Here is a 27,842-nt window from a genome sequence, read left to right as displayed (position 1 = left end):
AAGTAGTGGCTCCTATGTTTTCTGGTGGGAGTATATCAGAGACTGTGGTGGATGCAATTTTCCCACGGAGCTTAAATCAGTCTACTAGCCATTGATGAGGTAGCAAAATGCATACAGATCCTCCTCAGTTTACAGTGGGATTATATTTCTCAGTGTTCCCATTCTAAGTTGGCAATATCCTGAGTTGAAAATGCATCTAATGTACATAACTTTCCAAATATTGTATAGTTTCTACAGAATTCATATCACTTTCACACCAGAAAGTAAAGAAAATCTTCAGTAGAAGCGTCATGAACTGGGGACAACTAATTACACGCTGGGATGGAAGCAAGGCAGGTGCAGTTTCAGGGATCGGAGAGGAGTAGACCAGAGACCTGCCTAGTTCTGGGCCAGTGGATGTTTGCAGGAAAAATGGTCTTGAGCTGAGTTTGCCTTCCGGACAAGGAAGAGTTCAAGCAGGAACGTCCCTGGATACACCTCCCAACCTGGTCTCTCTTGTTCCCAGACGGCAACGCTATACCCTGGTGTGGTTTTTGGCATCTGCTTCGTACTGAATTGCTTTATCTGGGGAAAACACTCATCAGGAGCGGTAAGTGTCCTCACCCTGTCATTCTTCAGGAAGGGGACTGTCACTGTCCCACTCCCCAGTACCACTTCCCATTGTTTCCTTCCCTTTTCTGAGTCCCCAGAGTTCTGTTCCCAGCCCTGAGGGCGGAGGGCTGATTGGGGTTTCCCCAGCACTGCCCATGATCTGCCCACGTCCTGGCTCTGGCCTCTATGAGCTCTGAGACAGCTGGGCAAAGCTCACTTTTCTAAAGGGAAGTTTCCATAATCCAAAGACCATCTGGGGCGTTCCCCTTTGTCTCAGCCATGGTGTGAATGCGTTAATTGGGTCAGTGTCCCTAAATAAGGCTCTCCTTGAGTCCCACCCCTCAGCACCAGCCCCTGGAGGTAGAGGCAGAGAAGATGGGGAGGGCCAGGTAGTCCGATCCTTGAGTGGGGATCCTACCAGCCTCAGTCCATTATGTTGCTAGCAGCTGTCTAGGATTCACTGATTAGGGTTTTAAACTGGTTTGTAGATGGAGGAATGGAGGCTTTGGTCAGCTAGCAGAGCTGTGGTAGAGGTAGGGCTGTCAGTGGTGCTCCATCTGCGGGTGCCTGTGTGTTCCTGGGTGAGGCTGCGAGTTCTGGCTGCAGAGGAGTAGCCTTGAGGGGCTGTGGAAGCCGCCCTCCAGAAACAAGGTCTGCCTGACCTCTCACTTTCTGGTTTTTTTATACCTGTGTCCCTGCTCTCCAGCATTTTTCTGCAGATTGCCAGCTGTACATTTCAGATACTTACAGAAATTTCGGAAGGTATAGAAAAGTAAAAGAAGTTAAAAATAACTTATAATCCAACCACCTAGAGATATTTTGTTGATTTTTAAGTCTTTCAGTCTTGTTTCCATATAGATTTATTTAAAATAGATTAGTAATTTACTGAAAAACCCAGACATTTGCATGGTACTTTGTAAAAAATAATGCTCTAAACACTTTACAATCTTAACATTTCCTAGGGATTTAGCTCAATGGCTCAGGTGCTTGCCTGATAAGCACAAGGTTGTGAGTTCAATCCCTAGTACCAAAACCAAAGCAAAATAATAATAATAATAATTTTCCTTTTTGTATGGTTTCTTTTGTTTGTGTTGTGTTCTTTTGGTGGAACCAGGGATTGACCATGAGACTTCAGGCTGTCCTCCCCATTTTTTTTTTTTAAACTTTGAGACAAGAGTCTCACCAAGTACCCCTGGCTGGGCTCACAGTTTCTGTCTTTCTTGCAAAGCTTCTCACAGTGCTAGGATTATAGGCCTGCATCACCATATCCATGTCATGTGAGTCTTACAAAAGTCATAACCATACAGAAAATGAAAAATCAGTTCTCTCGCTCATATCCCATCCAAGGAAACAGTGTTAACTTCTTGGTATAGGTCTTTCCTGGTGCTCATATATATAATGTTTTTATTAAAATACAGTTCTTCTGAGCCAGGCATGGTGGCACACACCTATAATGCTCAGCACTTGGGAAACTGAGGCAAGAGGATTGCCATGAGTTCAAGAGCAGTCTTGGCTACCAAGTTCAAGACCAGCCTGAACTACAAAGGGAAACCCTATATTAAAATAAATGAAATAAGCCGGGCATGGTGGCTCATGCCTGTAATCCCAGCACTTGGGAGGCTGAGGCAGGAGGATCGTTGCAAGTTTGAGACCAACCTGGGCTACAAAGTGAGTTCAAGGCCAGCCTGAACTCCACAGAGAGACCCTGACTCAAAAAGATAAAAATAAATAAATAAAATAACAAAAAATAAAATGGAATTCTTTTATATATACAGTGTTAAACCTACTTTTTTGCACTTAGACATACATTGCGGTATTCTGTCAACCAAATTAGGAGCATTTCGTGCACTCTTTTTTCCTTTTTTAATGGTATTTTCTTCTATTCTGGACCCTGTAAGTCCCCTTAGGGTTTCAGACCCTTTTCTCCCTCTTCTCTACTTCCTCCCCGGATGGTGGGATTCTGGCATGCTGAGATTTCTTCTTCCTCAGGAGCCCAATCCTCCTCCCCACTTGCATTCTGCTTTCCTCTGAGGAAATTTTTGGCCCCACGAGATTCTGGCCAGGATCTCAGGGTTGGATAGGCTATGTACAGGACCTTCTTTGCCGCACTTGCATAGAGCCCAAAAGGCCCCTGGCCCTCACGTAGCCCTGTGCTGGGCGTCAGGGCCTGGTGAGGTCCTCACAGCAGTGTGTCTACAGGTACCTTTTCCTACCATGGTTGCTCTGCTCTGCATGTGGTTTGGGATCTCCCTGCCGCTCGTCTACTTGGGCTACTACTTCGGCTTCCGCAAGCAACCATATGACAACCCTGTTCGTACCAACCAGATTCCCCGGCAGATCCCTGAGCAGCGGTGGTACATGAACCGATTTGTGGGGTGAGTCTTCTGGCGCGATCAAGAGCAGAGGGCTTTTGGAGTGTGTGGGGCCAGCATTCCTGGGAGCCACAAATTAGGAGAACACGGAAGAGGGTGTCCTCACAAGGAGCTGCAACCAGTGCAGCAGCCACAGCCACGCTAGTAGACTGGGTGAAAGCTCAGTGTCCCTCCATAACAAAGAGGACAGGGATGCAGCAGGCTTGGTGCCAGCCTGGAAAGCAGGACAGGGGAAGGGAAAGATAGAGGGTATGTGAGACTGTTTAATACAATCACTTGAACTGATTTCCCACCTCCAAACTGTGGAGAATGGTACCCATCCTGCCTACCTCTCAAGATGTTGTAGTTGGGCTGGGGATTTAGCTCAGCGGCATAAGCTCCTGCCTTGCCAGCGTGTGGTCTTGAGTTCAATTCCCGGTACCGATAAAAAAAAAAAAAAAAAGATGTTGTAGTGGCTCAGTAGCAGAGGACTTAGCGCCCGCCCCTCACTCCCACCAGCATAGGCCCTGTCTCTCCATGTCACCTGTGGGAGAGGGGAAGCTTGGGTTTCCAGACCAGCTCTCGGGCAATGTTGACGTTGTACTCTTCCGCAGCATTCTTATGGCTGGGATCCTGCCCTTTGGCGCCATGTTCATCGAGCTGTTCTTCATCTTCAGTGTGAGTACCGCTGCCTGTCCCCACCCCACCATGCATCTGTGCCTGCAGCCTGGTCTCTCCTTCTCACTTAGGTGCACTGCCTCTTACTGCTTGTGAAATTGCAGGCACACTGTTTAACCTCTCATATGCCCATTCTACAGCCTGAAATTGAGTAACAGGTTTGCCTGCCAGGACAACTTTGCAAGGTGAAGGAGACAGGCCATCTATGCAAGGTGTGGTGCCTGGAAAGGGCTCAGAACAAGAAATTTCCTTCACTAATACTACAGATCACTCACTCCCATGTTGAAGATCATTGCTGTATTTTTCTGAGTCCTTTCCCTTTTTTCTTTTTTCTAGTTTTTTTGGAGGGTAGATTTTGACGCAGGTCTAACTGTAGTTTAGTCTGGCTTTGAACTTGCTGTGTAGTTCAAACTGGCCTCAATCTCTTGGTGATTCTCTTGTCTCAGCCTTCCGAGTGTGGGATCACAGGCATGGATCACCACACCCAGATCCCTTCCCATCTACCTATTGACATTACCCAAAACTTAAGGCAAATGGGGCAAATGATCCCCGTTGTCTGGTCTTTGTGGTTTGTAAAGGCCTTGGTATTCAGGAAATGCTGCTGCTGTGAAGTCATTACTCCTACTTGGGAGTGCCAAGATGAGAGTTGGCAGGAGGACTCCTCGGAGCTCTATAAGTGTGGTGACCCAAGCCCCATGTCTAGCACAGATGGTGCCATGCCCCAGTCAGTGCTAGACAGGTATCTGCTTTTCCAGAGGAATGGCCCAGCCCTCCCCTGCTGGGACCCTGGCACACTCAGGCCTGCCTAAATTGGCTGTCCTTTGGCCCCTGTGTATTTCCCAAGGAGACCCCCTCTCTCCAGTCTATGTGCCCGGCCTGTTTTAGCCTTCACCTCCTTAGCTGCACAAGGTCATGTTTGCATAGGCTCCCAGGTAGAGATTAGTGTAACACAGTGCCTGCCATGTGGTAAGCTGCTACTGAGCGGTGGAGGCTGCTTTATATTTTGATTTTTTCCTACATGCTGCCACCTTCAGACTGGGACCCACTCAGAGCGGGGTCAGCCACACCCCAGCCCCTCTCTAAGAACATTGTGGCTCCAGTCAGAGCCATATACCAGGCCCACAGGCCCAGATAGTAGCCTGATGGCTTCTCCATTCGTGCTCTGGTGACAAGATAGTATGTGGGGAAGGCACCACTGAGCAGAGACAGGCCAGCTGAAGATTTGCTCTGGTGTGTCCACAGGCAATCTGGGAGAATCAGTTCTATTACCTATTTGGCTTCCTGTTCCTTGTTTTCATCATCCTGGTGGTATCCTGTTCACAAATCAGCATCGTCATGGTGTACTTCCAGCTGTGTGCAGAGGTAATGGGAATGGACCGGGAACTGAGGAGGGGAAGAGGCAAGGTCTCGGTTTCCAGGTGGTGCCTGACTCAGGCTGAGTCTTGGGCAGTTGAGTTGCTTCCCTCTCCAAACCTCTCATTTCTTAGCTGTGCATTGCAGTTAATGATACCATACCAGCTTCACTACATGGTTGTGTGGGGTAGTCACCACAATTTGATGAAGGACTATAGGCTTATCAGTACCAAGTCCACTCCAGTGTTAGTTTCTCCAGCAGCCTGGTGCAGATTGGTGACCTGCTCTCCTTCTGGGGGCCAGCTCCTCAGAACAGATAGGCCAGCCTGAATCTGGGTCCTCCACTAGTGGCTCTGGATAGTCAGCAAGTTGCTCAGTCTCTACTGCTGTTTAGCATGACAGGGATAGTAACAGACGTAACTTGGAGGCTGCTGACAATGCAAAATGAGCTGACTGAACTGTAGTCCTTAAAATGGTTCCCAGCATATGGGAAGCATTGCTTAATGTATAATTTTCAGGTCTACAGATGTATCTCAGTGGTAGCCCTCAGCATGTGAGATGCTACAGGTTCAATCCTTGGTATCACCAAAAATTTAAAAAGTTCTGTCAGGCATGATTGTACACACTTAGAAGGCTGAGGAGAGAGAACTGCAAGTTCAAGGACAACCCAGGCAACTTAGCAAGCCAGTTATGAATTAAAAAGGGAAGGAATGAAGCTCAGTTCTCCTTGGATCACTACTTTTCATCACTCAGATGTTACTATTCTTAAGCAGAGTCTTGAGTTCCTCAGGCTTCTATAAAATTTGGCTGGGAGAGGGCCAGGAGATGGTGACCTCTCTCTGTTTCCTCCTCAGGATTACCGCTGGTGGTGGAGGAATTTTCTGGTATCCGGGGGATCTGCATTCTACGTCCTGGTCTACGCCATTTTTTATTTTGTTAACAAGGTACCACCCTCCTGAAGGGCCCCTCAGTCTCTCTAGGCAGGAGAGTGGAGAGGAGGATGCTGGAGGGAAACCCCAATGTCAGAATCTTACTTTCCCAAATAGATATGGTAGCACACACCTATAATCCCAGCATTCAAGAGGCTGAGGCAGGAGGATCACCATGAGTTCAGGCTCAGCCTAGGCTACATAGTGAGTTCAAGCCCAGCCTGAACTACATAGCAAGATTCTGTCTTTAAAAAAAAAATGGGCTGAATGCTGCTACAGCACATCCAGTGACAGAAAAGATACTTCTTTCTGACATTCCCTTTCTCCTTCCAGACAGCTCCTGCCGTTACAAACGTCTTCCTTGAGTCACACTGCCATCTGCCCCCATATAAGTTGTATCTTCAGATCTTTAGTCTTACTCCAGAGGTCATCCTGAACAAATCTAATATATCCTTTACATTAGTTAGAATTCTCGTGATTGGCAGGTGACCAGAACCCAGTCCAAAAGAGAACTTTATCGGTTGATATAAATGTTTAAGAAATTGGAGTCCTAGCTTCAGGCATAGTTAGATCCAGGGTCTGAAAAATATCAGAGTTCTGTGTCCACACATTAGCTGTGTGTCCGTAGCAGGATCCTAACACAAAGTAGAAAGGAGGATCTCTTTTTAGCTCCACAGCTTAAGACTAAAAGAATGTCTTTCTTCTGCCATTGTGTGTCAGTCACAGGGAACACGTCATTGCCCTGCTCAGGTTACCTGCCTCTCACTCACTGTTCAGCAGGCCCGAAGCATGGTGCACTCTGATAGGCTAGCTTAGGTTTCATATGAAGAGTAATGCCCCCGATGGAACACAAACCAGTCAGTATGTTCCACAAAACACCTGAGGAGGAAGACAGGAAACAGTGCTGGGCCAGTAAAAATTACGGGTCTTATCAAGGCTCCCATCACACCTTACACTCCAGCTTGCTTTCTCATCTAAAAACCTCTTCCTCCAGCACCAGTGTGAAATGAGACCTTCGGCCAGTTGAGTTCTGAGGCCTCTTCCACTCGTGTTTTTGCTCATCCCTTTCCTGGTTTGACCATTGCCCTGCTCTTTCCTCCCCAACACCTTAACCTCTTAAGCATCCACAAGATGCTTACAGAGGAGGTGAGAGCTTGAGCCTGAAAATAGCACCTTTTCCCCTTAAGCTTAGAAAAGAATCCCAAATCATGACCTAGTGAGACTCTGTCTCAAAGTAAAAAATAAAGCTTGGAATATAGCTTAAGGTCAAGACCCTGGGTTAAATCCCCAATAACACACACAAAACAGGTGGAAATTAGAAGATAATTTTGAATGAATTATAAAGAAAACATATCAGAATTTTGGGGATATTGTTACTGCTTTCTTATGAGCTCCCAGCACTTTTTTTTTTTTTTTTTTTGTCTTTTTCCTTTTTATCGGTACCAGGGATCAAACTCATGACTGCCTGCTTGCCAAGCAGGCACTTATGCCACTGAGCTAAATCCCCAGCCCCAAGCTCCCAGCACTTTTGTGGCCCAGGAAGAGAGAGTCCTCTCAGGCCCTGGTGCCCTAGGAACATCTTGGTAACAAAATCCAGATTAGCTCTATTTGCCCCAGCAAACAGCACAACAATGCAGATAGATCCCTTGCATCACAAAGGAATCCCACTCATGGAGTCTGAAATGCTCCCAAGATAAATGTCACCATGAGATATGTTAACAGAAGTGACAAGTATTCTTGGGAAAGAAATGCAGGCTGATGGCGGCTCTCTGGTCCTTAGGGTTTAGACACCTCTCTCCAGTGTACCTTCTGCTGTCCAAGCATTGTTCAGTGCTAGGGACTGATAATCAGGGAATGGTCCTGCTGTGGTCAGTCATTCCTGCTTACAGCATTCTGGCCGTGGGTCTGACCCCGAGGTCATGAGCGTCCAAGGCAGTACATAGGCCCTAGCACAGATGAAGCCCAGCCGTTGTCTGTGAGCCCCTTTCCCTAGCAGGTGGCAGTTTTGCCACTACCTGAGGGAGGGGGGTTGGGCAGTTTGTCAGGGCCACCTGGTACTAAGCATCTACCCCTCTCTTTTCTCCTTCCTTGTTGCCCCAGCTGGACATCGTCGAGTTCATCCCCTCTCTCCTCTACTTTGGCTACACTGCCCTCATGGTTCTGTCCTTTTGGCTGCTCACGGGCACCATTGGCTTCTATGCAGCCTACATGTTTGTCCGCAAAATCTACGCTGCTGTGAAGATAGACTGACTGGGATGGACCATGGCCAGGCCCACTCCGTCCTTGGACAGGAAGCCACCCTGTGTGGGGAACTGCAGGCACTCAAAATTAAATAACTCCTGCTCATTCGGAATCTAACTCCTGGCACAGTGTTCCTGGATCCCGGGGCCTTGTGGAGGGCGGGAGGGCCTGTAGATAAATCTTGCATTTCTCTTCATCTTATACAGGTTTTGTGGGGGCTGAATTTTTTGTGGGTTTTTTTCTTCAGTGCTCAGAAAGTTCCCTTTAGTAGGAACTCTCTGACCTGTCTGTTCAGGTTTATTTTGGTTTGGGGTTTTTTTCCTTAGTTTTTTTAAACGAATGGATCCAGGATGGATAACTCCACCAAAATACTGGGTTTGGTCACTGTGTCCACCTCAGTTCCTCAGGAACTGTTGGCCACCCCACAGCTAACCAGAAGAGGAGAGGCTTAGGCCCCAGTGACAGTTCTGAGCCTCACCATGGATGCCACGACACTGTTCTATTCCAGCCTGGACAGCCCCCTCAGTGCCAAGCAACCTCTCTCCCCACCTACTTCTCTCTTGCCTAGCTTCCTCCCAGGCCTCCAAGGTAGAGCTTCCAGCCAGCCCTCTGAGCCACCTTTTCACAAGGAGCAAGCCCAAGACTCGGGGGTTACAAGGAAAGGCCCTGGAAGCACTGGGGCGGGCTCCCTAGGGCAGCAGGAACCCCCCATCAGAGCAGCTGGAGTCTGTTAACTAAGGAGGAGGAAGAGGAGAGACTTGCAGTGAACTGTTCTTGTGCCAAGAAACCCTGGATCCGGAGCCATGGATTTGTAGAGCCAAGCATTCACCTGTGACCGGGAAGGGATGGCTAACACCACTAGGGCCCTTGCCCCTCAGGACTGCTCCCAGTTCTTTCTTCAGGGGCTGCCAATCTTTCCAAAGAGCTGGTGGTGAACCTTCTGCTTCACTTCCAGGGGAGAACAAGGAGGCCTAGAGACCTCACATCCCCTCCTCGAGGTGGCTGGCCAGAGCCTTCTCTCCCTAAAGTCCCTTGGCCTCAGTGTTTCTGCTCGTTTCTTTTAGCCAGACTCATGCCCCCACCTCCCACCTGAGTTATATTGGGACACCCAGAAAACTCCTGGGAGAAGGAAGTTTTGTCATTCCTTCCCCATTTCCCAGGAAGAGCAAGAAGTCCAGTGTCCCCAAGCTGAGAGGAGGAGACTCGTGGCTGCCTGACTCTTCTGCAGAGCCCTGCTCTTCCCAGCCACAGGCCACCTGTGCAAGTCACAGACATTGGCTCACAAATTGTAAAACTATGTTCACCCAGGATTAGGGTTTAAATAATAGCCTCTTGTCCTTGCTGCAGCCCACCACGAGACAAATCTCAGGATGTAGGTTAAGCAAGGAACACCCACACACGGCTCCAGTCTCCAGGGCCTCTGCCAGCTCTGTCAGTCAAATTGGTGAGCTTCTGAGTCTTGCCTCCTAGTGATTCTGCAGTACCAAGCAGCATCTATCAGGAATCGGGTTGGAGAAGAAAGAACCCAAGCAGCAGAGAATGATACCGGAGTCTTTTGTTCATTCAAATCTTGGATTTTTCCCTCCATAGGAGATTCTTTTTGGGGGGAGTGAGGAAATGGACTCCACAGAGGGTTCAAACATTGTCAATTTTTCTGACTTTTTAAATCATCGTCATTATTTTTAATTTAAAAAATGCCTGTATGCCTTTTTTGGTCCAATTGTAAATAAAAGTGCCATTGTGCTGGTATGTCTCATATCACATTAAGGGTAATGGGTCTGAGGTCTAATGGCTTCCTCAAGTGGGTTGTGCTGTGCAGTTTCTCTTGATGCTCCTGTCAGGCTTCCTACCTAGGGCTCAGGCCACTGCTCTTCACTGCCTGCTACAAGTCCACAGCCTCTCTTATTTACTCAGCCCCCTATCCACACTGAATTAAAGCATGTGTGACTCTGACCCCACAAGCAGGGAATCGCCATCAGGTGTGGGCTTTGGTATAAGACAGACCTGGTTTTTGATCCTAGCTCCAATGTTGTACAGCCAACTCACTTCACGCTCTTGTATCATGAGTAACTTTCCACTAAAGCAAAAGAAATGTAGGTCAGCATATTCCTGTAGTTCCGGCACTGGTGGGACCCCCTCTTACAAGACAGGGAGAAGGAAAGGGAAGCGACGGGCAGGGACAGGAAAGGGAATGTGGGTTGAGGGGTTGGGCATGTAGCTTAGTGGTAGAGCATGGCTTAGCATACACAAGGCCCTGGGTTCCACATCCAGTACCAAGAAAGAAAGAAGTTGAAGTCAAACTAACCTAAGTCCTAAATGGAACTAATTGGTTCATAGATGCTCAGAGACATTGGGTTTTCTTCAGTTCCGGCTCGGTCCAGGGGCTCAAAGGATGGTCTTGGAGCTCTGCTGCGCTTCTCTGGGAACTCATTCTGTGCATTTTCAACTGTGTTCCCTGTGAGGGAGGCAGAGGGCTGGCATGGTGCCTCACTCTGTAGTTCCCAGTTGGTATGCCAAGGAGAGGAAAAGACGTCTCCTTCTCTACTCCAATACATTCAGTATGTTTGTTCAATGTGGAAATCCCAAGAAAGGTGTCTGACCCAGTTTGCACTGCTGGTTGTATATCTTGTGGCAATCACTATGTCCAGGAGTATGGAGTACATTCCCAAGAGTACTGGATACTGTGAATTTCAGCCCCACTTAAGTTACCCGGAATGGGTGATGAGCAAAGAGTAGTCTCCCTTAAACAGAGCGTCGTGATGCACACCTATGATCCCAGCATGTAGGAGGCCGAGGCAGGACGATCACTGTGAGTTACAGGCCAGGCAGGCTACTTCAAGGCCAGCCTGAACTACATAGAAGACCCTGTCTAAAAAACAGAAACAACCAAAAAAGCAGTCTCCCTTGGAAAGGGTCATATAGCAAAAACAGCAATTTCCTGTAAGACCTCACCTCCTCCTGCTCAGTCTTAGCTTTCTCAACTAGAGTGTTTTCTGTGTCCAGACACTGTTCCACTTGCCATATGTTGGTCCATTTAACAGGTTCACACCTGGGCTGTAATTGCTATCTCTCTCTTCCGGGAAGCTCTCAACCGCAGGTGGTGCCTGTGTCACTGCCCCATCGAGCAGCGTGGTTGGTCCCATTGGATGGTACAAGCCACCCCATGGGTCAGTCACACAGTATCACTGGTGCTCAAACCAGCAGGAACCTGTTAATCTTGGTAAGATCTGAGATAACAAAATGTGCCTCAGAGACAGATTCTTCCTTAGTGCCCTTTGACAGTCGTGACCTGTTGGGTGTCCATGCAGGATGGATCAGCTAATTGGGCCAGCTGCACTGCAGTCTTTCCTTCCAACCACTGTGTATAAAATTATACATTGTTGATGTAAATAACTGCAAAATTTGATAGGTTGACAAGCCCAGGAAGCCATCACCACAGTTAGCATAGAGAAAACAGCAGGTTTCCTCACGCCATCCTAAGGCACCACTCATCAGCTTTCTGTCATTGTAAGTTTGCATTGGTATCTGAGGTTTTCATTCAGTGTATTCTATTCCTTTTGTATCCGATCATGTGGAGTTGGTTTATCCACTCACCCTTTCCTGGACATTTGAGTGGGTTCCCATTTTAGCTATTACAGGTAGAGTTACTACTACCAGCCAGGCGTGGTATCACATGCCTGTAATCCCAGCAACAGGAGGCTGAGACAGGAGGATCACCATGAGTTAGAAACCAGCCTGGGCTGCAAAGTGAGTTCAAAGCCAGCCTGAACTGCATAGGGAGACTTATCTCCATTTAAAAAAAAAAAAAAAAAAGTTGCTACTACCAACAGAGGCAGTGAAGTGGCTGGATCATGAGATAAGTATGTGTTTAACCCAAACAGTGAAGCTCTTCCCTAAGGTGCCTGTATCAAATTCGCTTCCACAGTATGCTACAGTCCCAGTTTCTCTACCCTCTTTTTTTTTTTCTTCCTGAGACAGGATTTCGTTATGTAGTTCAGGCTGACCTTCAATACACTGTATAGCCCAGGCTGGCTGATTAGCTATTTGAATAGGTACATTATGTCTCATGATTTTAATTTACATTTCCCTAGTAATGGGTAATGTTAAGCATCTTTTCATGTGATTGTTTATGTGTAATGTCTTTGGTGAAGTATCTGTTGAAGTCTTTTGTCCACTTTTACTGAATGATTTGAGTTTTTTGTTTGTTTTGGTACCAGGGATCAAACTTATGACCTAGTGCTTGCCAGATAGGCTTTTGTGCTGCTGAGCTAAATCCCCAGCCCCATGATTTGAGTTTTAAATTTTGAGAATTCTTTTTTTTTTTTTTTAATTTTGAGAATTCTTTATATTTTCTGCATACAAGTCATTTATCAAATGCTTTGCAAAGATTTTCTTTCAGTCTATGGCCATGGCCTGTGTTCTTGTTCTTTTTGTTTGTTTGTAGTACTAGGGATCGAACCAAGGCACTCGGCACTGAGCTGCATCCCCAGCCCTTTTGTTATTTGAGACAGGATCTTTCTGAGTTTTCCAGACTGGTTATCCTTTTCCTTTTGCCTTTGTGCCTTTGACAAAAATCAGTTATCCATAGTTGAGTGAATTTATTTCTGGAATTCTGTTCTGTTCCATTGATCTGTTTGTCTGCTTGTATGCTAAAACTTGTTTTTAGTACTACAACTTAATTTCTTAAAATCAATTGCTACTATCCTCTAGTTTTATTTATTTTCAGAGTTGGTTTGGCCATTTCAGGCCTTTTGCATTCCCACGTGAGTCTTTAAATTATCTTGTTGATTTCTACAAAAAGCTTGCTGGAGTTTCAGTTGGAATTGTGTCAGATCTATAGGTAATTTTGGAAAGAACTGATAACAGTGTCAGGTCTCCCAACCCATGAGCAAGTTATGCCTATTTATTTAAGTCACATTTACTTTCAGCAATATCTTATGTTGTCGGTACCTACATTTTCACATCTTTTATTTTATCCCTAGTATTGGGCATAGAACCCAGGGGCTTTGCACACAGCCACTTCCCCAGGCCTTGTATTTTGGGATAGAGTCTTGCTAAATTGACCAGGCTGGGGCCTGGGGATTTAGCTCAGCAGCATAAGTGCCTACCTTGCAAGCAGGCAGTTGTGAGTTCGATCCCTAGTACCAATAAAAAGAAAAAGGAAAAAAAAACCACACACACACACATAAATTGATCGGGCTGGGTTCAAATTTGTGATCCTCATGCCTTACCCTCTGATTCCTGGGTTTACAGGCAAGGGCCACCAATTTTTCACATTTTTTTTTGTCAGACTTAATTCCTAAGTATTTCATTATTTTTGTGCTGTTATAAATGGTATGGATTTATTTCTAGTTTTTCATTGCTAGTATATAGAAATACAACCGATTTTCTAACATTGATCTTATAGCCCAACACCTTGCTGAACACACTTTTTAGCTATTTTTTTATTTTTTTTTTTATCAGTACCAGGGATCGAACTCACGACCACACACTTGCAAGGCAGGCACTTATGCCGCTGAGCTAAATCCCCAGCCCCTCACTTTTTAGCTTCTAACAGCTTTTTTTATAGATCCCACATTTTCAAAATAGGGGATTATGTTGAATGGAATGAAGTTTTACTTCCTTTCTAGTCTGGATAACTTCTATTTTTTGCTTAATTACGCTGGTTGCAGCTTTCAGTATAGTGCTAAATGGTGAGCATGGATATTCTTGTCTTTAATTTGTTCTTTTCTAGTAACTTAAGGCAGAAAATTATTGCATGCCTATAATCCTAGCACTCAGGAGGCTGAGGCAAAAGGATTGCTGCGAGTTCAAGGCCAGCCTGGACTACATAGTGAGTTCAAGACCATTCTAAGCTATCTAGCCAAACCTATCTCAAAAAAAAAAAAAAAAAAAAAAAAAAAAGAGGAAATTGAAATGTTTTGTTTTGTTTTGAAGGTAGCATTTCATTATATAGTCCAAATTCAAACTGGCCTCCACCCTGAGGTTGAGATCCTCTTACTAGTTTCCCAACTACTCACATTATACATCCTTGCCAGTGTACCCAGCTCTTGGATTTTTAAGTCTGGTAGCAGTATCCCAAGAATTATGGTGTGTGTGTTTTCATTGTAATTCAGTTCAAAATTACTTTCTAATTTCCATTTGTTTTGTTTTTAGGTGTGTGTGTGTGTGTGTGTGTGTGTGTGTGTGTGTGTGCTGGGGATTTGACCCTTGACCTTGACACTTGGCTCTATTCCCAGCCCTACTGTTTTTTTTAATTTTGAGACAGTCTCACTGAGTCACTGAATTGCCTGGACTGGGATCAAAGTTGCAATCATCCTGCTTCAGGTTCCCATAATGCTGCCATTTTAGGTGTGTACTACCATACCTAGCTTGATTTCTTTTTTGTTTTGGTTTGGGTTCTTTTTTGGTTTTGTTTTATTGAAACAGGGTCTTGCTGTGTAGTTTAAGCTGGTTTTGAACTCACTGTGTAGCCCAGGCTGGCCTTGAACTTGCAGCAATCCTGTCTCAGCCTTCTGAGTGCTGAGATTACACACATGCCCACTGTGCCCGGTTCAAGCATCTTTATGTTACTCATTTCTAATTTAATTCCATTGTCAGAGACTTTGTGTGACTTGAAGTTTTTGACTTTTTTTATGGCCCCAAATATGATCTATCTTGATAAAGTTCATGTTCACCTGGCAAGAATGGGGAATCTAAATTCTTGAGTGATGTGCAAAATAAATCTCAATCAGGTCAAGTTGTCTGATGACATTCAAGTCTCTGATAACCTTGCTGGGCTTCTGCCTGCTTGTTCTACCAATGAAGAAGAGAGAAATACTGAAATGTCTGACTAAAATTGTACATAAGTGTGTTTTTCCTTGGGGTTTTAGTCTTGCTATATGTATTCTGGTATGTACATACTGGCCTTTGAATAACTTTATCTCTCGTAATAGTCTGCTCTGAAGTCTATTTTGCTGTAATCCCAGTGCGTGGGAGGCAGAGGTAGGAGGATCACTGTGAAATTGAGACCAGCCTGGGTTACATAGTGAGCTCAAGGCTAGGCTAAACTACATATCAAGATCCTGTCTTAGAGAGACAGACAGACAGACAGACACAGAGAGACTTTGATATTGAAATTATACCTTCTTTTAACTAATGTTAGCATATATCTTTCCCCATCCTTGTAACCTATTTCCATTTTTATGTTTACTGTGTTTCTTGTAAGTAACATATAGTTTGGTCTTGGTTCTTTTATCCAGTCTTGTAATCTCTGCTTTTTAGTTGGGGCTTTTAGATCCTTTATATTTAATATCAGTATTGATTTGACTGAGTTTAAGTCTATGAGGTGTGATTTTAAAATATGGTACACTTAAATTTATGGTGACAGACACATTACCATTCCTGGCACCGCTCCCCATCATTTGAAACATATTTACCCCATCATTCTTGCCACTTTCTGAAGCAGTTGTACAAGTCCTTTGGTGGTGTCCTTTGGTTGCACTGTTGTGGCTGCCTCAGTATCCTGAACATTTTCTTTTCATAGTCATTTTGACCTTGGGGAAGTCTGGAAGCACATATATTGCTGTGGAATGATGATTTTAATTCTTCTGGGAAAATACTGAGAAAGGGGTATACTGGGTCAAATGGGACCTCTAATCCTAGTTTTCTGAGGAATCTCCACACTGATTTCCACAGTGGTTGCAGCAGACTATACTCCCACCAACAGTGGAGAAGGGTTCCTTTTCCCCACAGCCCCTCCAGCAGCATTTGTTATTGGTTGTTTTCTTACTGGTAGCTATTCTCTCTGGGGTGAGGTGGAATCTCAGTGTTGTTCTAATTTGTACCTCTCTACTAACCAGTGATGTTGAACACTTTTTTCATACATTTATTTGCCATTTATGTTTCTTCATCAGGGAAGTGTGTATTTTTATCACAGTAGCTCTCTAGTATAATTTCAGGTCAGGGATAATTTTTGGTTTGGTTCTTTAAATTTGGGGAGCCTGATTTTTTTTTCAGTTCTTTGTATGTTCTAGTTATGAGTCCTTTGTCTGAAGAACAACTGGTTAAAATTTTTTTCCCACTCTGAGTTGTCTTTTCACTTTGTTGATGCTTTTTTTTTTTTTTTTTTTTTACCAGGGATCAAATTCAGGACCTCACACTTGCCAGGCAGGTGCTTATGCCGCTAAACTAAATCCCTGGCCCTGCTGGTGATTTCTTTTGTGGTTATGTAAAAGCTTTTTAATAGGATGAGATCCCAGTTATTGATTCTTTGTATTATTTCTTGTGTGATTGGGGTTTTGTTCATGAAACCTACACCTATGGAATTTTGTCTATTCTCTCTTCCAGCAGATTTAATGTTTCTGATTTAATATTTAGGTCTTTGATCCATTTTGATTTTAGCTTAGTGCATGGTGATAAACATGGGTCTAGTTACAGTCTTTGGCATGTAGGAAGCCAGGTTTTCCAGCGCCATTTATTAAACAGGCTTTAATAATTTGATCTTGCTTCTAGTGAACGTGTTTAGGTCTTTTGTCAAAGATAAGGTGGCTGAGTGTGTTTAGAGTTCTGCATCTTCTGATCTCTTTCAGTGATCCTCAGGTCTGGTTTTTTTCCCCAGTACATGTTATTTTTATCACAGTAGCTCTGTAGAATAATTTCAGGTCAGGAATTGTGATGCCCCCTGCCTGGCTTTTGTTGTTGAGATTTTTTTGTTTGTTTGTTTGTTTGTTTTGCTGTTCTAGGTCTCTTATGGTTCCAAATGAATTTGAGGAATATTTTTTCTAGTTTTGTGAAGTATGCTAATGGTATTTTGATTGGGATTGCATTAAATCTGTGTAACACTTGTGAGCATGGCTGTTTGTACTATGTTGGTTCTTCCTATCTATGAGTGAGAGATCTCTTTTCATTTTCTTATATCCTCTTCAATCTCCTTTTTCAGAGCACTGTAATTTTCACGGTACTGTACATGTCTTTTTACTTCCTTTGTTAGATTAACTGCTAAGTATTTCATTCTTTTGGGTGCTATTGTAAAGGGTGTGGTTTCCATAATTTCTCTGAGTTTGTTGTTTGCATACAGGAATGCTACTGATTTTGGAGGTGTTAATTTTGTATACTGGTACACTACTAAATTTGGTTATTAAACCTAGAAGTCTTTTGGTGGAGTTTTTGGGGTCTTCTATGTAGTTATCATGTCATCTGCAAATAATGATAATTTAACTTCTTCCTTTCCTATCCTTACTCCTTTTATTTTTTCTCCTGTCTGATTGTTCTAATGTTTCCAGAACTATGTTGAACAGGAGTGTTGATAGTGGACATCCTTGCATTGTTCCTGATTTCAGTGTGAAAGCTTCCAGTTTTTGACCATTTAGTATGATGCTGCCTGTTGGTTTGCCAGAGCTTTTATCAGATTGAGGTAAAGACCTTTATTCCAGTTTTCTATACAGTGTTTATCATGAATGGATGCTGGACTTTGTCAAATGCTTTTTCTACATCTATAGAGATGGACGTGTGGTTTTGTCTTTGGCTCTGTTGATGTGGTATATTACATTTATTGATTTGTGTATATCAAACCATCTCTACATCCCTGGAATAAATGCTACTTGGTCATGGTGTATGGTCTTGATGGTTGGCTGCATTTTTGTTTGCCAGTATCTTGTGAAGGATTTTTGTATCTCGAGCCATTAGGTGTATTGGTTTGTAGTTTTCTTTTCTGGTTGAGTCCTTCTCTGGTTTAGGTATCAGAACAATTCTTGCTTCCAGAAGTGAATTTGAAAGTATTGCTTCCCTTTCAAAGGAAGTGAGCTGGGGAAGTCACAGGGCTCATCTCCATCTGTCCCTAACCTCTGCCCTGTCCTTGACAACTACAGCTTCATATATTTGGTTGTTTTTTGTTGCTGTTGTTTTTGTTTGTTTTTTTGGTCTCAGACGGGCACATAAACTTGATCCCTCTTCTCTATATTAGCTAGAAAGAGAACTTGCTACTTGCTACAGGGGCCTGTTACTGAGGCCACACACTCCATAAACAGCTGTTGTGAGTTCAGTGCGAGCCCCGCACACAGCAGGTGCTCGATCAGTCATTCTTTCCGCACCCACTGTAGGCTTGGGTTCTGGGGATCTTAAGTCTGGTGATGACTTGGCTCAACTTAAGGAAATTTTTAAGTTAAGTCTTGTAATCGAACCTATGCTGGTCAGCACCCTATTATCCTGAGGGCCATCACAAGGTGAAAGTGCATCTGGAGGACCCCCTAGACGGACTGAATTATGATTAGCAATTCCTAGAGTGATCCTAGCTGATCCTCTGACATTAGGAGCAGACATCCACTTCCTCCACCCCAACCTCAGTTTTAGCAAGTCATAGTACCCTGTTCCCTCTGGCCAATTATGGATTCAAGAATAGGTGTGTAAACAAAAAAAAAAAGAATAGGTGTGTGAGCCAGGTATAGCCTAGGTGACACAGGACCAGGAAATGGAGTGGCTTCTGGGGAAGGTCTCTTTCCTTTTAAAGGAAGTCACAGTAATTGCCATAGCTCAGAGTGAGTCTTGGAGACACTGCCACTGTCTTGGCACCAAGCTGAGGAAGAAACTAATATGAAGGTTGACAGAGAAAAGAAATCCCAAGTCTTACAAGATACCATTGAGCTAATAAGCAAACAGCCTCAAAGCCTGTCTCACCTCTGGATATTTATGTAAAGAGAAAAAAATCTGTTGCTTAAGTCAATTAAAGTCAGAGTCTCTGTTGGATGTAACAAAAAGCACTGTCCCTGAGCTGGCCACCTGGACATCGGGTGTGCTTGGATGGAGGGAGCCCCTGGAGTGACCTTTCTTCCTGCTTGGAGTTTCCACTTGGGCCTCTGGACAAGGAACCAGGCTGAGGTCCGTGAGAAGACATAGTCAGGACCACAGTGGGGAATCGTGGCAAGCAGGAGCAGCTGCCCAGGCCTGCCTTTCCGCCAGCACCTGTTGCGCCACAATCCAAGCCAGAGCCCAGAGCTCTGGGGGGGCGCACAGGTGGGGCCTCATCCACCCACTCAAGCCACAGTTTAGTTCTGCTGAGCAAGGGTAAGCACGCACCACCACTTCCTTGAATTTTTGCTGAAATAGTGTTCTTGAAGGAAAATATCAAAGTCCCCTGAGCTATAATCAAGGCAATTGCAGATTACAAGTAATTGCCAGTTTCAGGAAAGATTTTTTCTGAGATTGAAAATAATGTCCAAAGTTCTTTTCTACTCCATCAGAAGTAGATGCCTGAGATAAGGTAAGCAAAAACTCTGTGATCCAAAGCTTATGCTTATGTCCAGGGTCACAGAATGGGCCCGGCGGCATTTACTGCCCCATCTTCAAGACTTCCTTGAATGGCAGAATTCCTAACCCTAGAGGCAGTGGAGCCCCAGAAGAGCCTTCAGCAGGCTTTGATGCCCTTGTGCACACTGCCAGAATGGCCTGTCTTCCCCTTGCCCACCTGGAAGTCCCTCCTGGACCTCAAAGATGTGCAGCATTTGTTAATTCCAGTTACTGAGTCCCCAACTGTGCTGAGCCTGGTTCTAGAAAAGCGGATTGAAAGTGAGTGAAACAGCAGAACAGAGAAAAAGATAATAGACATGCAGCACAATAGCAGGAGCTGTAAGTGCTCAGACAAAATCCAATCAGAAAATGGGGGAGTTACAGGGCGGTTTCTAGAAGCAGGTTAGCAAAGGCTTCCCTGAAGAGATAAGATTCTTTGTCAAATATTATGAAGTACATTAGCAGAGAAGCCTTAAAAAGCAAGAAGCCAGTTTTGCAGATACCTGCAGAAAGTTCTAGGCAGCGGGTGCAGATAGCAAAAGGCTGGTATAGCTACAGATCATCCAAGACAGGCGACTAGAGGTGGCTTCATGAGAGCTTTACAGAATATGCCGAGCCTGTTAGCCTGAAGCAAGACATGACCTGACTCAGGTTTAGACAGCGGTTGTGGCCACTGTATGCCTTAAAGCCCCTGGTACACATTAAACAATGATGATCCTTTTCTAGGTATTTTCCCAGAAGAATTGAAAACATCACACCACAGCAATATATGTGCACCCATGTTTGTAGCTGCACAATTTTTAATAATCAGATCTTGGAAACAACCCAAAAAGCCCATCATTGGGGAATGGATAAAAAAGGGTGTAGTATTTTTATACAATGGAGTACTACTCAGCTATAAAGCAGGATAAATTAGAGGCTCTTATAGGTTAAAAAAAAAATGTATGCAATTAGAGACCATACTCAGAAGTGAAATAGGACTCATGTATGTAAACATGGTATTGTCTTGTTGGTGTAAGAAACCAAAAGATCCAAAAGTTACCACAGATACAGTGAAAGGGAAAGAAACTGCTCAGAGGGCAATTAGATTGTTTATTAATTTTGCATGCCTGTAGTTGGTAGCCGGAGCAACTATTTTGAAGACAACACTATGTAGTACAACAACCATTGTTAAATTCCTATCATCTTGTTTTGAAATCCTCTATCACTATTGTTTTATTGTTGTTGCTGTCATTTGGCTTTTGCTGTTTTTTGTTTGACTGCTTTTTTATTTTTCTGTGCCTTTTTTTCTCTTTAAAATAATAATAATAATAAAAAGCAGTGATCATTGTCACTGCTTTTCAGCCTCAAGCTGAGCTCCCTATCTTCAAGCTCAAGGATGGCGGGGACCAGGCTAGTCATCTCAGGCGCCAGTGCCCAGCAGAGGGGAGGTGCTCATAGGAGTAACTTAACACATACATGAGCCAGCAAAGCTGGGTTCTGAGGATGAGCGCCCCTGCCAATCACCAGGCGCAAACTAGGAAAGCACATGGGACCCAAACTTCTAGATCTCCAGGACGTCTAGAAGTGTAGTCTGATTCCCCTGGAAGTGCCAGGGATAAGGGTCTGCACAAAACAAAACCCAGAGGTTGCAGCCCAGCCAGGCTCCACTACCAAAATTCTGATTTTAAGCTATATGTGGGAGGTGGCAGAAACTGTTGTGGACTGGGAGACCATGGGAGGGTTTCCTGGAAGAGTGGATAAGATTCAAAGTGAAGACAGGAAGCCAGCATGCAGGTGCGTGCCTGAAATCCCAGCGCTCGGGAGGCTAAAGCGGGACTGCTGTGAGTCCGAGGCTAGCCTACGTTAGACTGGCTTGCACTACACAGTGAGATCCTGTCTCAAAAAAAAGTTCTTTTACGTGAAGACACGATTTGAGTTGCAGACTCTTTCCTCTAGCTGCACTGCGAGTCTCACCTTGAACCACACCTGATACCTCCTCCTGCCATCCACAGAATAGAGCTCTGGCCTGGTATCCTGAGTTCCTGTTTTTAGAAGTTAGCTTCCATGTGCTCATCCAGGTTTGCCTCTCCCAAGCAGTTCCATGTCATGCTGATCCCTGAACACACGGTACATCTCACAGCCTAGTGCTTGCTGTTCCCTCTGCCAGGAATTCCCTTCTCCAACCCCACTTTCTAATCTTTACCATTTCTCAACGCACATTTCCTGTGTCCAACTTCAGAGGAATGTAAACCCTGTGACCTCACATCACATACACCTGAGGTGAACCGACGGCCACTGTGGACTGTCAGGTTCTGACCCCTTGGGGTGACTGTTACATGCCAGTTTGGCCCCTTGTCCCTCTGTGATTACTAGAAGCAAGCCCTTTCACTGCCAGATCTGTTCTAGCTGGGTGACAAATTAACGCCCCCTCGCCCCACTTTTTCCCCAACTGAGGCCCTTTGCCCTCCATCTGGGCAGAGCCGTGCACAGCCTCACACTCCCGCACGTTTGCATAAAAGTCATCCACTCACATAAAGGTGACTGGGAGGTGTCAGAAACCAAACCACGCAGTGCAAAGCAGCAGACACCCCTACTGTCCTGACTTGGGGGAGAAGAAGGAAGGAAGAAAACCAAGTTCATTTCAGAGTTAAAAGTGATAAAGTGAAAATCATGAAAGGCTAGACAGGGGAAACCTTTGAAGAAATGGCGTTTGAGGCCAGAATGAAGGGAGGGAGCCAACGATGTATCTGTAGAAGAAAATTCCAGAAAGGCAAGAGAATGCGCAAACCATGAGGCTTTGTCTTTTGGGCGGCAGGGAGGGGCACGCTCCATGTATTCAGGGCACAGCAATGAGGCCAGCGTGCAGGGAGCAGGGAGAGCAAGTGGACGGGGAATGCAGACACGGACTAGAGAAGGCAGGGCTTTGTTAGCTGTAGGAAGGAATTCAAATGTGCATTTATTTGCTCATTTGTCTGCCAATATAGGGTTTTGATGGGGAATAATATGACCTAAGTTATTTTTTCCCCTGGACCAAAAGGTTTTTATTTTTCCATCATGCGTATTAAAGACAAAAGTGCTACAAATCCTGTTCTGATTAGACAGAGCCAGCCTGTGACTATTTCTCTGTTTAGAAGCAGCACTGTCATTACAGTGATGCCAATTACAACACGGTCACCAACCAGGACACAGAGTCCTGGGGACCATCAGTTACAGATTTGCTTCTGGAGATTATTCTCAGGGGAACGTGGTAGCAACTTCTAGTGATAAGTCCTGAAAAACCACCTTATTCAAACTACTTCTAAGAAACTTACAGTATCAGGCTACAACTTGATAACAGTCATGGTCATGTAAATTTCATGAGCACATGGCACGGAATTACACTGGCAGTCTTACGTTCTCAGCAACAACCAGGTCTATATCTGTACTGCTCAACTTCCCAGTGGGGTCAGAAAAGACAACACATAGTGCCTTACTTGAAAATAGCAATAAAAAAGCACATAGTATTAACTTTCCATCCACACAAGGTCATACCTGAACAAGCGAAAACTCCTCAAGTTGCTCTGTTCTGTTATCCTAACTTATAAAACATATTAATTTCAAAAAAGTTAGCAAAACTCTAGAGGTTCTCTGTCTTCTACCTCAAAGATCCTCAGACTCTCCTGCCTTCCTAGCTGGCACTGGCTCCAGCACACCCCTCCCCACTCTTGTGTCCCAGGGTCAAGGGGGCAGAAGACAGGCCTTCCATGGAAGGAGCTCTGGGTAGGGTCACCATCATCCCTCCCCTAAAGTGAAGTGGAGACAGACAGCCTTATGATGGGCCCAAAGAGGATGACGGAGGGACTTAGAATAGAGGAAGCTCAGTTTTCTTTCCTGCAGGAATGCACGATCCACAGGGACATAGGGTGCAGAGCTGTAGGAGAGAGAAGAAAGAGTTGGAGCTAAAGTTCCTCAAATAGAGCATAAAATGAAATGATTAACTATTCTGCCCTTGGAGATTTCCTGGTGTCTCTTTGGTAACCCTGCATCCCCCGCTCTGAGGACTCTAGGGCTTGCTAAAGGGGGTAGGGCAAAGGAGTAGAGGGAGCAGAGAGTGCTGTCAGTCTATAGGACAAGCTCTGCCCTTCTGCAGACATAAAGTCTATCTCCCTGCATATCTGCAGAATCCTTATTTCTGCAACTATTTCGTTTCTCCTGTCACTTTAATGAAACATGGTATGACATCTGGACCAGTATAGATAGCCCCCATGTTCAGAACCTGCAACCTGGAGCCTAAAAACAGGTGGGCATGTTGTGTGTGTGTGGGGGGGGGTCATGGCAAAGAGCCTGGGTTCTGTATGGGTCTAGCAACAGGGCCCAGGAAAGTGAGCTGCTGAAAGGGATTCCATCTTTGCCTGCCTCTAGCATATGTGCACATATATACACATCCTGGTGCAGTCTGGGGGGATCAGGCACTGACAGTGGCTCCGGATCCACAGGCGAGGTCCTTGTAGACTTGGGATAGGCAAGAAAGCTGATGGTGGTCTGGGCAATGGTGAGGCCCAGCATAGGCCCTCACAAGTCAATAGCAGAATAAGTTGGGATCAATATGGAACAGGAAGAACACTGTGATCCCAAAAAATGCTCTGCCCCTGCTTCATACCCTAGACTTCACCCATGCTCAAGTCACCTGACTGTCCATTCTGCCAGATGCCCAACAATCCACTTGGTGGCAGCCAGGCCTGTGGTGCTGATGCCATGCAATGGTCCATAACCGTTCAGCAGCCAGCACCAAATGCATCCTCCTCGTTTGGGTGACAGGACTCTAATTAATGTAGCCAGTGTGTAGCACTATGATGAGCACAGTGAACACAAATGTAAAGCTCAGTGTGCTCTGGTGGCTGTAAATCACTAGGCCTCAAAAAGGCACTAGTCCCTGTGATGCCTCGTGGGTGCCCATGTCAAGACAAAGATGGGTGGGAAGGCTAGGTCACAGATAGGTCTAGGCCATGAAGATAATGACAGCACAAGTCCACAAAACTGTACGTCTGCTGTAAATACAATGCTGTGTGACAGACATGTGATGCTGACATGGCACGGAATGAAGGTCACATGGAAACAACAGAGATTGGTCACAAAGGCCACAATCTTGCAGCTGAGTCCACTGAACATCCCAAGGAGCCAAAGAGCACAAAAGAGAAGGCAAACAGCACAGTGCCCACTGCTGGCCTAAGCACAAGCCCACCAGAGGCAGAAAGGAGTCTTATGTAGGTGCCATACCCCAAAGCTGTACCTTAGCCAGACTGGAACCTGTACCACCTAGGAGAGGCTTCTGTGGGACTCTTTCCTGGGCCTGGCCTGGTTCTGGAGGCCCAAAACCCCCAGCAGGTAGTACAGCAGGATGTTGGGCCACAGGTCATCTTTTTTTGGTCTTTTTCCTTTTTATCCGTACCGGGGATCAAACTCACGACTGCCTGCTTGCAAGGCAGGCGCTTATGCCGCTGAGCTAAATCCCCAGCCCCTGCAGGTCATCTTTGATAATCGGGGCAAGCCTGTCAGCCTCTGGGAAACTACGCTGTGAAAACCAGCAGAAGTTTTCATCAGAGTCTCAGTTCCGCTGTACCACAGCTGGGGATTCCAGGCCCCAGTGCCATCTGCTGAGAGTTGCAATCAACAACACCTAGCGTGCGGACCTACACTCACACACCTTCACTATCACCTTGTTTTGGAAAAGTGGAACTTGAACTCGCAACCCATCCTAGTGTGCCTGAGCTCCCACACCTCCATGTTTATCAGGCAACAGAGCATGTCTTCATCTGGCGGGAGTTGGTCATGGCTGCTAGGTGTAGGTGGTTCCAGAAGGCAGTGACTCAAAAGCCCAGAATATTTTGGATGAAGCTCCAACGGGCTAAATGCAGCAGGTGCCTCCTCCTAAACCTGCACTCAAGCCACTACTGTGCTCTGTCAGCCTGGCCACTGAGTGGCTTCCAGCTGCCACTGGGTGACCTCTAGTGAGTCCACAATTGGAACCTCAGCGTGCAGGGGCACCAGGTCTTCGTGGGCCTCTGCGTCAACCTCCAACATCTCCTCTCCCTGCAGCTATTTCTGGGTCTCCCGTTGCTTCACCACCGCCTGCCTGCGCAGTCCCCTGCATGAAGATGGCGCCCTCCTAGGTCGTCACTTCCTCGCCTTCCCACCAGCTCCCGCCCTAGCCTCCCACCGCTCTGTGCTACAGGTTTCTGCGCGCTCATCCCCGCCCCGGCCGATTTCCACGCTCGGGGCGGTGTTCGCGGAGGCCACTTCCTGATGTCCTGGGACTGGCGGACAGTCCCGAGGTCGGACTGGCAGCGTGCCACAGCTCCTGGGTCCAGGCCGCGGGGACCAAGAGCGCTCCTCCCCTGCGCGTGGCCTGACTGACAGCTGTCCCGCGCAGGTGTCGGGCCCTCAGCTCCCGCATGCACCATCACCTGAGAGGGTTGCTGTCTCCCAAGGCTCGTGGTGCACCTCTAGACCCAGCTTACGGCAATAGGGTGATGTGGCGGAGGTGCGCGTGCCCCCTCCTTCGGGGCATGTGCTCCTCCCCGCGCATACCCGCTTCCGGATGTGGAGCTGGGTGCAGACTAAGGAGTTCTGGCTGAATGGTAGGGGGCTGTCCGGTGGATTCTAGAATCCCAGAGCCAAATAGCGCTGGCGCAGATGAGGAGGTGGCAACAAGTGGAGGGGTGGTAGACCAAGCCATAGGCAGCATGGAGCAGGCATGTTGGGCATGCCCGATTCCTAGTCATTTTTTTTTTCTAGTCATGATTGTGACTCTCATCACTGCCACCTTGCCAGGCAATGACCCTTGCCAGGCTCTCACACTGCTGCATTGGGGCAGCTGTAGGACACTGTAGCCTTGCATAGGGTAAAGTACTCACGCACAGGCAGAGGGTCCAGGAGGTGTCCTTTGCAAGGGATGGCCACACCCAAACTAGGAGCCTCAGGTAATGTTGGGCACACGAAGGTGCTTGAAATATTTATGTGGAGTGAGGGCAAAACAAGATCAGGGCAGAAGAACCTGAGGCAAGGAAAGTCTTATGCCAGTGTAAACCAAGGAACAAGTGGGCATGTTTGGCTTCCAAAGGAGCTGGATGGCTAAAGCTGGGTGGACCTTGCTTCACCTTGACCTTGACCCAGAGGCAACCCTTTGCTCATACTAGCCACCATGCAATCTGCACTTGGGTAGACAAAAAGTCTGAATGGCCAGGCCCTGCCACCTATGATCCTGCAGATGTATCTGACCTGCTGTGGTCTCAACCCCAAATGTATGGTCTGCAGAGGTCACAGCATACTTCATACTCTCATCTGTGCCTGAAGCCTGTCATTTCCTCCACAGCCTTCAGACTTACACAGCTCAATGGACATGATAGCACTTTATCTGTGTCCCTAAGACATCCTGGGGTTTACACCATCCCAGACAGCAAGGTGATTTCCTTTAAATTGTAGTTGGGGTTCTGGCTGACATGGAGTGAGCATTTGTCAAGTGAAAAGCACAGATGAAGGTTCAGCCCACTGCTCTTTGTATCAAACACTGGCACATCAATACTTGCTAAATGCCCTCACACTTTCTTGGGCTGGATTCTGAGTGACTTCTAATACTTGGCTACGGACACAAGCCAGACTATGGAAAGCTTAGCCTGTGATGGAAGCATCTCAGCACAAGAGGTGGTGCCCAGGACAGGGACAACTATCTCGGTCAAGAATAAACCTTGGGCAAGGAATAAAGCTGGGCAAAGTTATGTCAGCCTTCCAAGTATCTCTAAACCTAGTGTATGGGCACAAGTGTGGGGAAGGCCAGGTCCTGGCTTTGTCAGCAGCTGTACATCCTGGGCAGAGGGTATGACAGACATTTATGTTTTCTTGAAGAACCAGCATTCATTTCTCATTCTAACAGTACCCCAAGTTTCCACTGAGAAACCACTCCTCCCTATGTCCGTCTTGTCACTGATGACTGGTTTAAGATGGTGGAGAACACCATGAAAGCTAATGAAATAGGGGGCTTCTGTGAAAAAAAGCACTCCTCTCTCATAAAAGCTAAAAAAGGTTCTCCTCTTGGTCAGCACTGTGTATAAATTAGAATTATGGCAGCGTTCCGCGCTTTTGCAAGGGGAGAACTTAGGTAGGACCTAAGATGAAGTCACAACTGCACTAGACAGGGAAGAAAGAAACATAGCTGCTGAAGCCAACTGTGTTTAAGCCTTTGGATTCCACATCAGGCATTTTCAGTTACATGAAATTTCACTGTTTAAAACCAATTTGATTTTGGTTTTGTCACCCCTGCATTTGAGAGTAACTGACAGAATGAAATGTAACACTTACCTCAAAGACATCCAATTATGAGTGGTCTTTCATTGCAAAGTACACAGCTTCAGTTAATGTGATCAGTTGCTCCAGTCTGCCCTACACTCACCATCATCACCCTTGGATGCTAAGATGTCTA

The 27,842-nt window shown here is 45.9% G+C and overlaps 1 protein-coding gene and 1 pseudogene across 2 annotated transcripts in view; one reads left to right on the top strand and one right to left on the bottom strand.

Annotated features, from left to right (window-relative positions):
• The window catches only part of Tm9sf4 (transmembrane 9 superfamily member 4), a 42,505-nt gene extending 32,613 nt beyond the window's left edge, over nt 1-9,892 (top strand). For both annotated transcript variants that reach the window (XM_003476332.5, XM_063248539.1), the window contains exons 13-18: nt 506-589; nt 2,791-2,966; nt 3,557-3,620; nt 4,863-4,982; nt 5,828-5,917; nt 8,003-9,892. In XM_003476332.5, the coding sequence (XP_003476380.2) occupies nt 506-589; nt 2,791-2,966; nt 3,557-3,620; nt 4,863-4,982; nt 5,828-5,917; nt 8,003-8,152 (684 nt within the window). In that variant the 3' untranslated portion in view covers nt 8,153-9,892. The remainder of the gene's footprint in view (nt 1-505; nt 590-2,790; nt 2,967-3,556; nt 3,621-4,862; nt 4,983-5,827; nt 5,918-8,002) is intronic.
• Nucleotides 9,893-19,221: 9,329 nt separating this feature from the next.
• On the bottom strand, nt 19,222-27,762 carry LOC134476019 (putative testis-specific Y-encoded-like protein 3; annotated as a pseudogene).
• Between the last annotated feature and the right edge of the window lie 80 nt (nt 27,763-27,842).

The sequence above is a fragment of the Cavia porcellus genome, unplaced genomic scaffold, assembly GCF_034190915.1.
Source record: "Cavia porcellus strain 051 isolate PalLab524CR breed Dunkin Hartley unplaced genomic scaffold, mCavPor4.1 scaffold_5, whole genome shotgun sequence".
Taxonomy (NCBI): Eukaryota; Metazoa; Chordata; class Mammalia; order Rodentia; family Caviidae; genus Cavia; species Cavia porcellus.
Note: the sequence above shows the minus strand (reverse complement) of the source record. Positions and strands in the feature narration are given on the sequence as shown.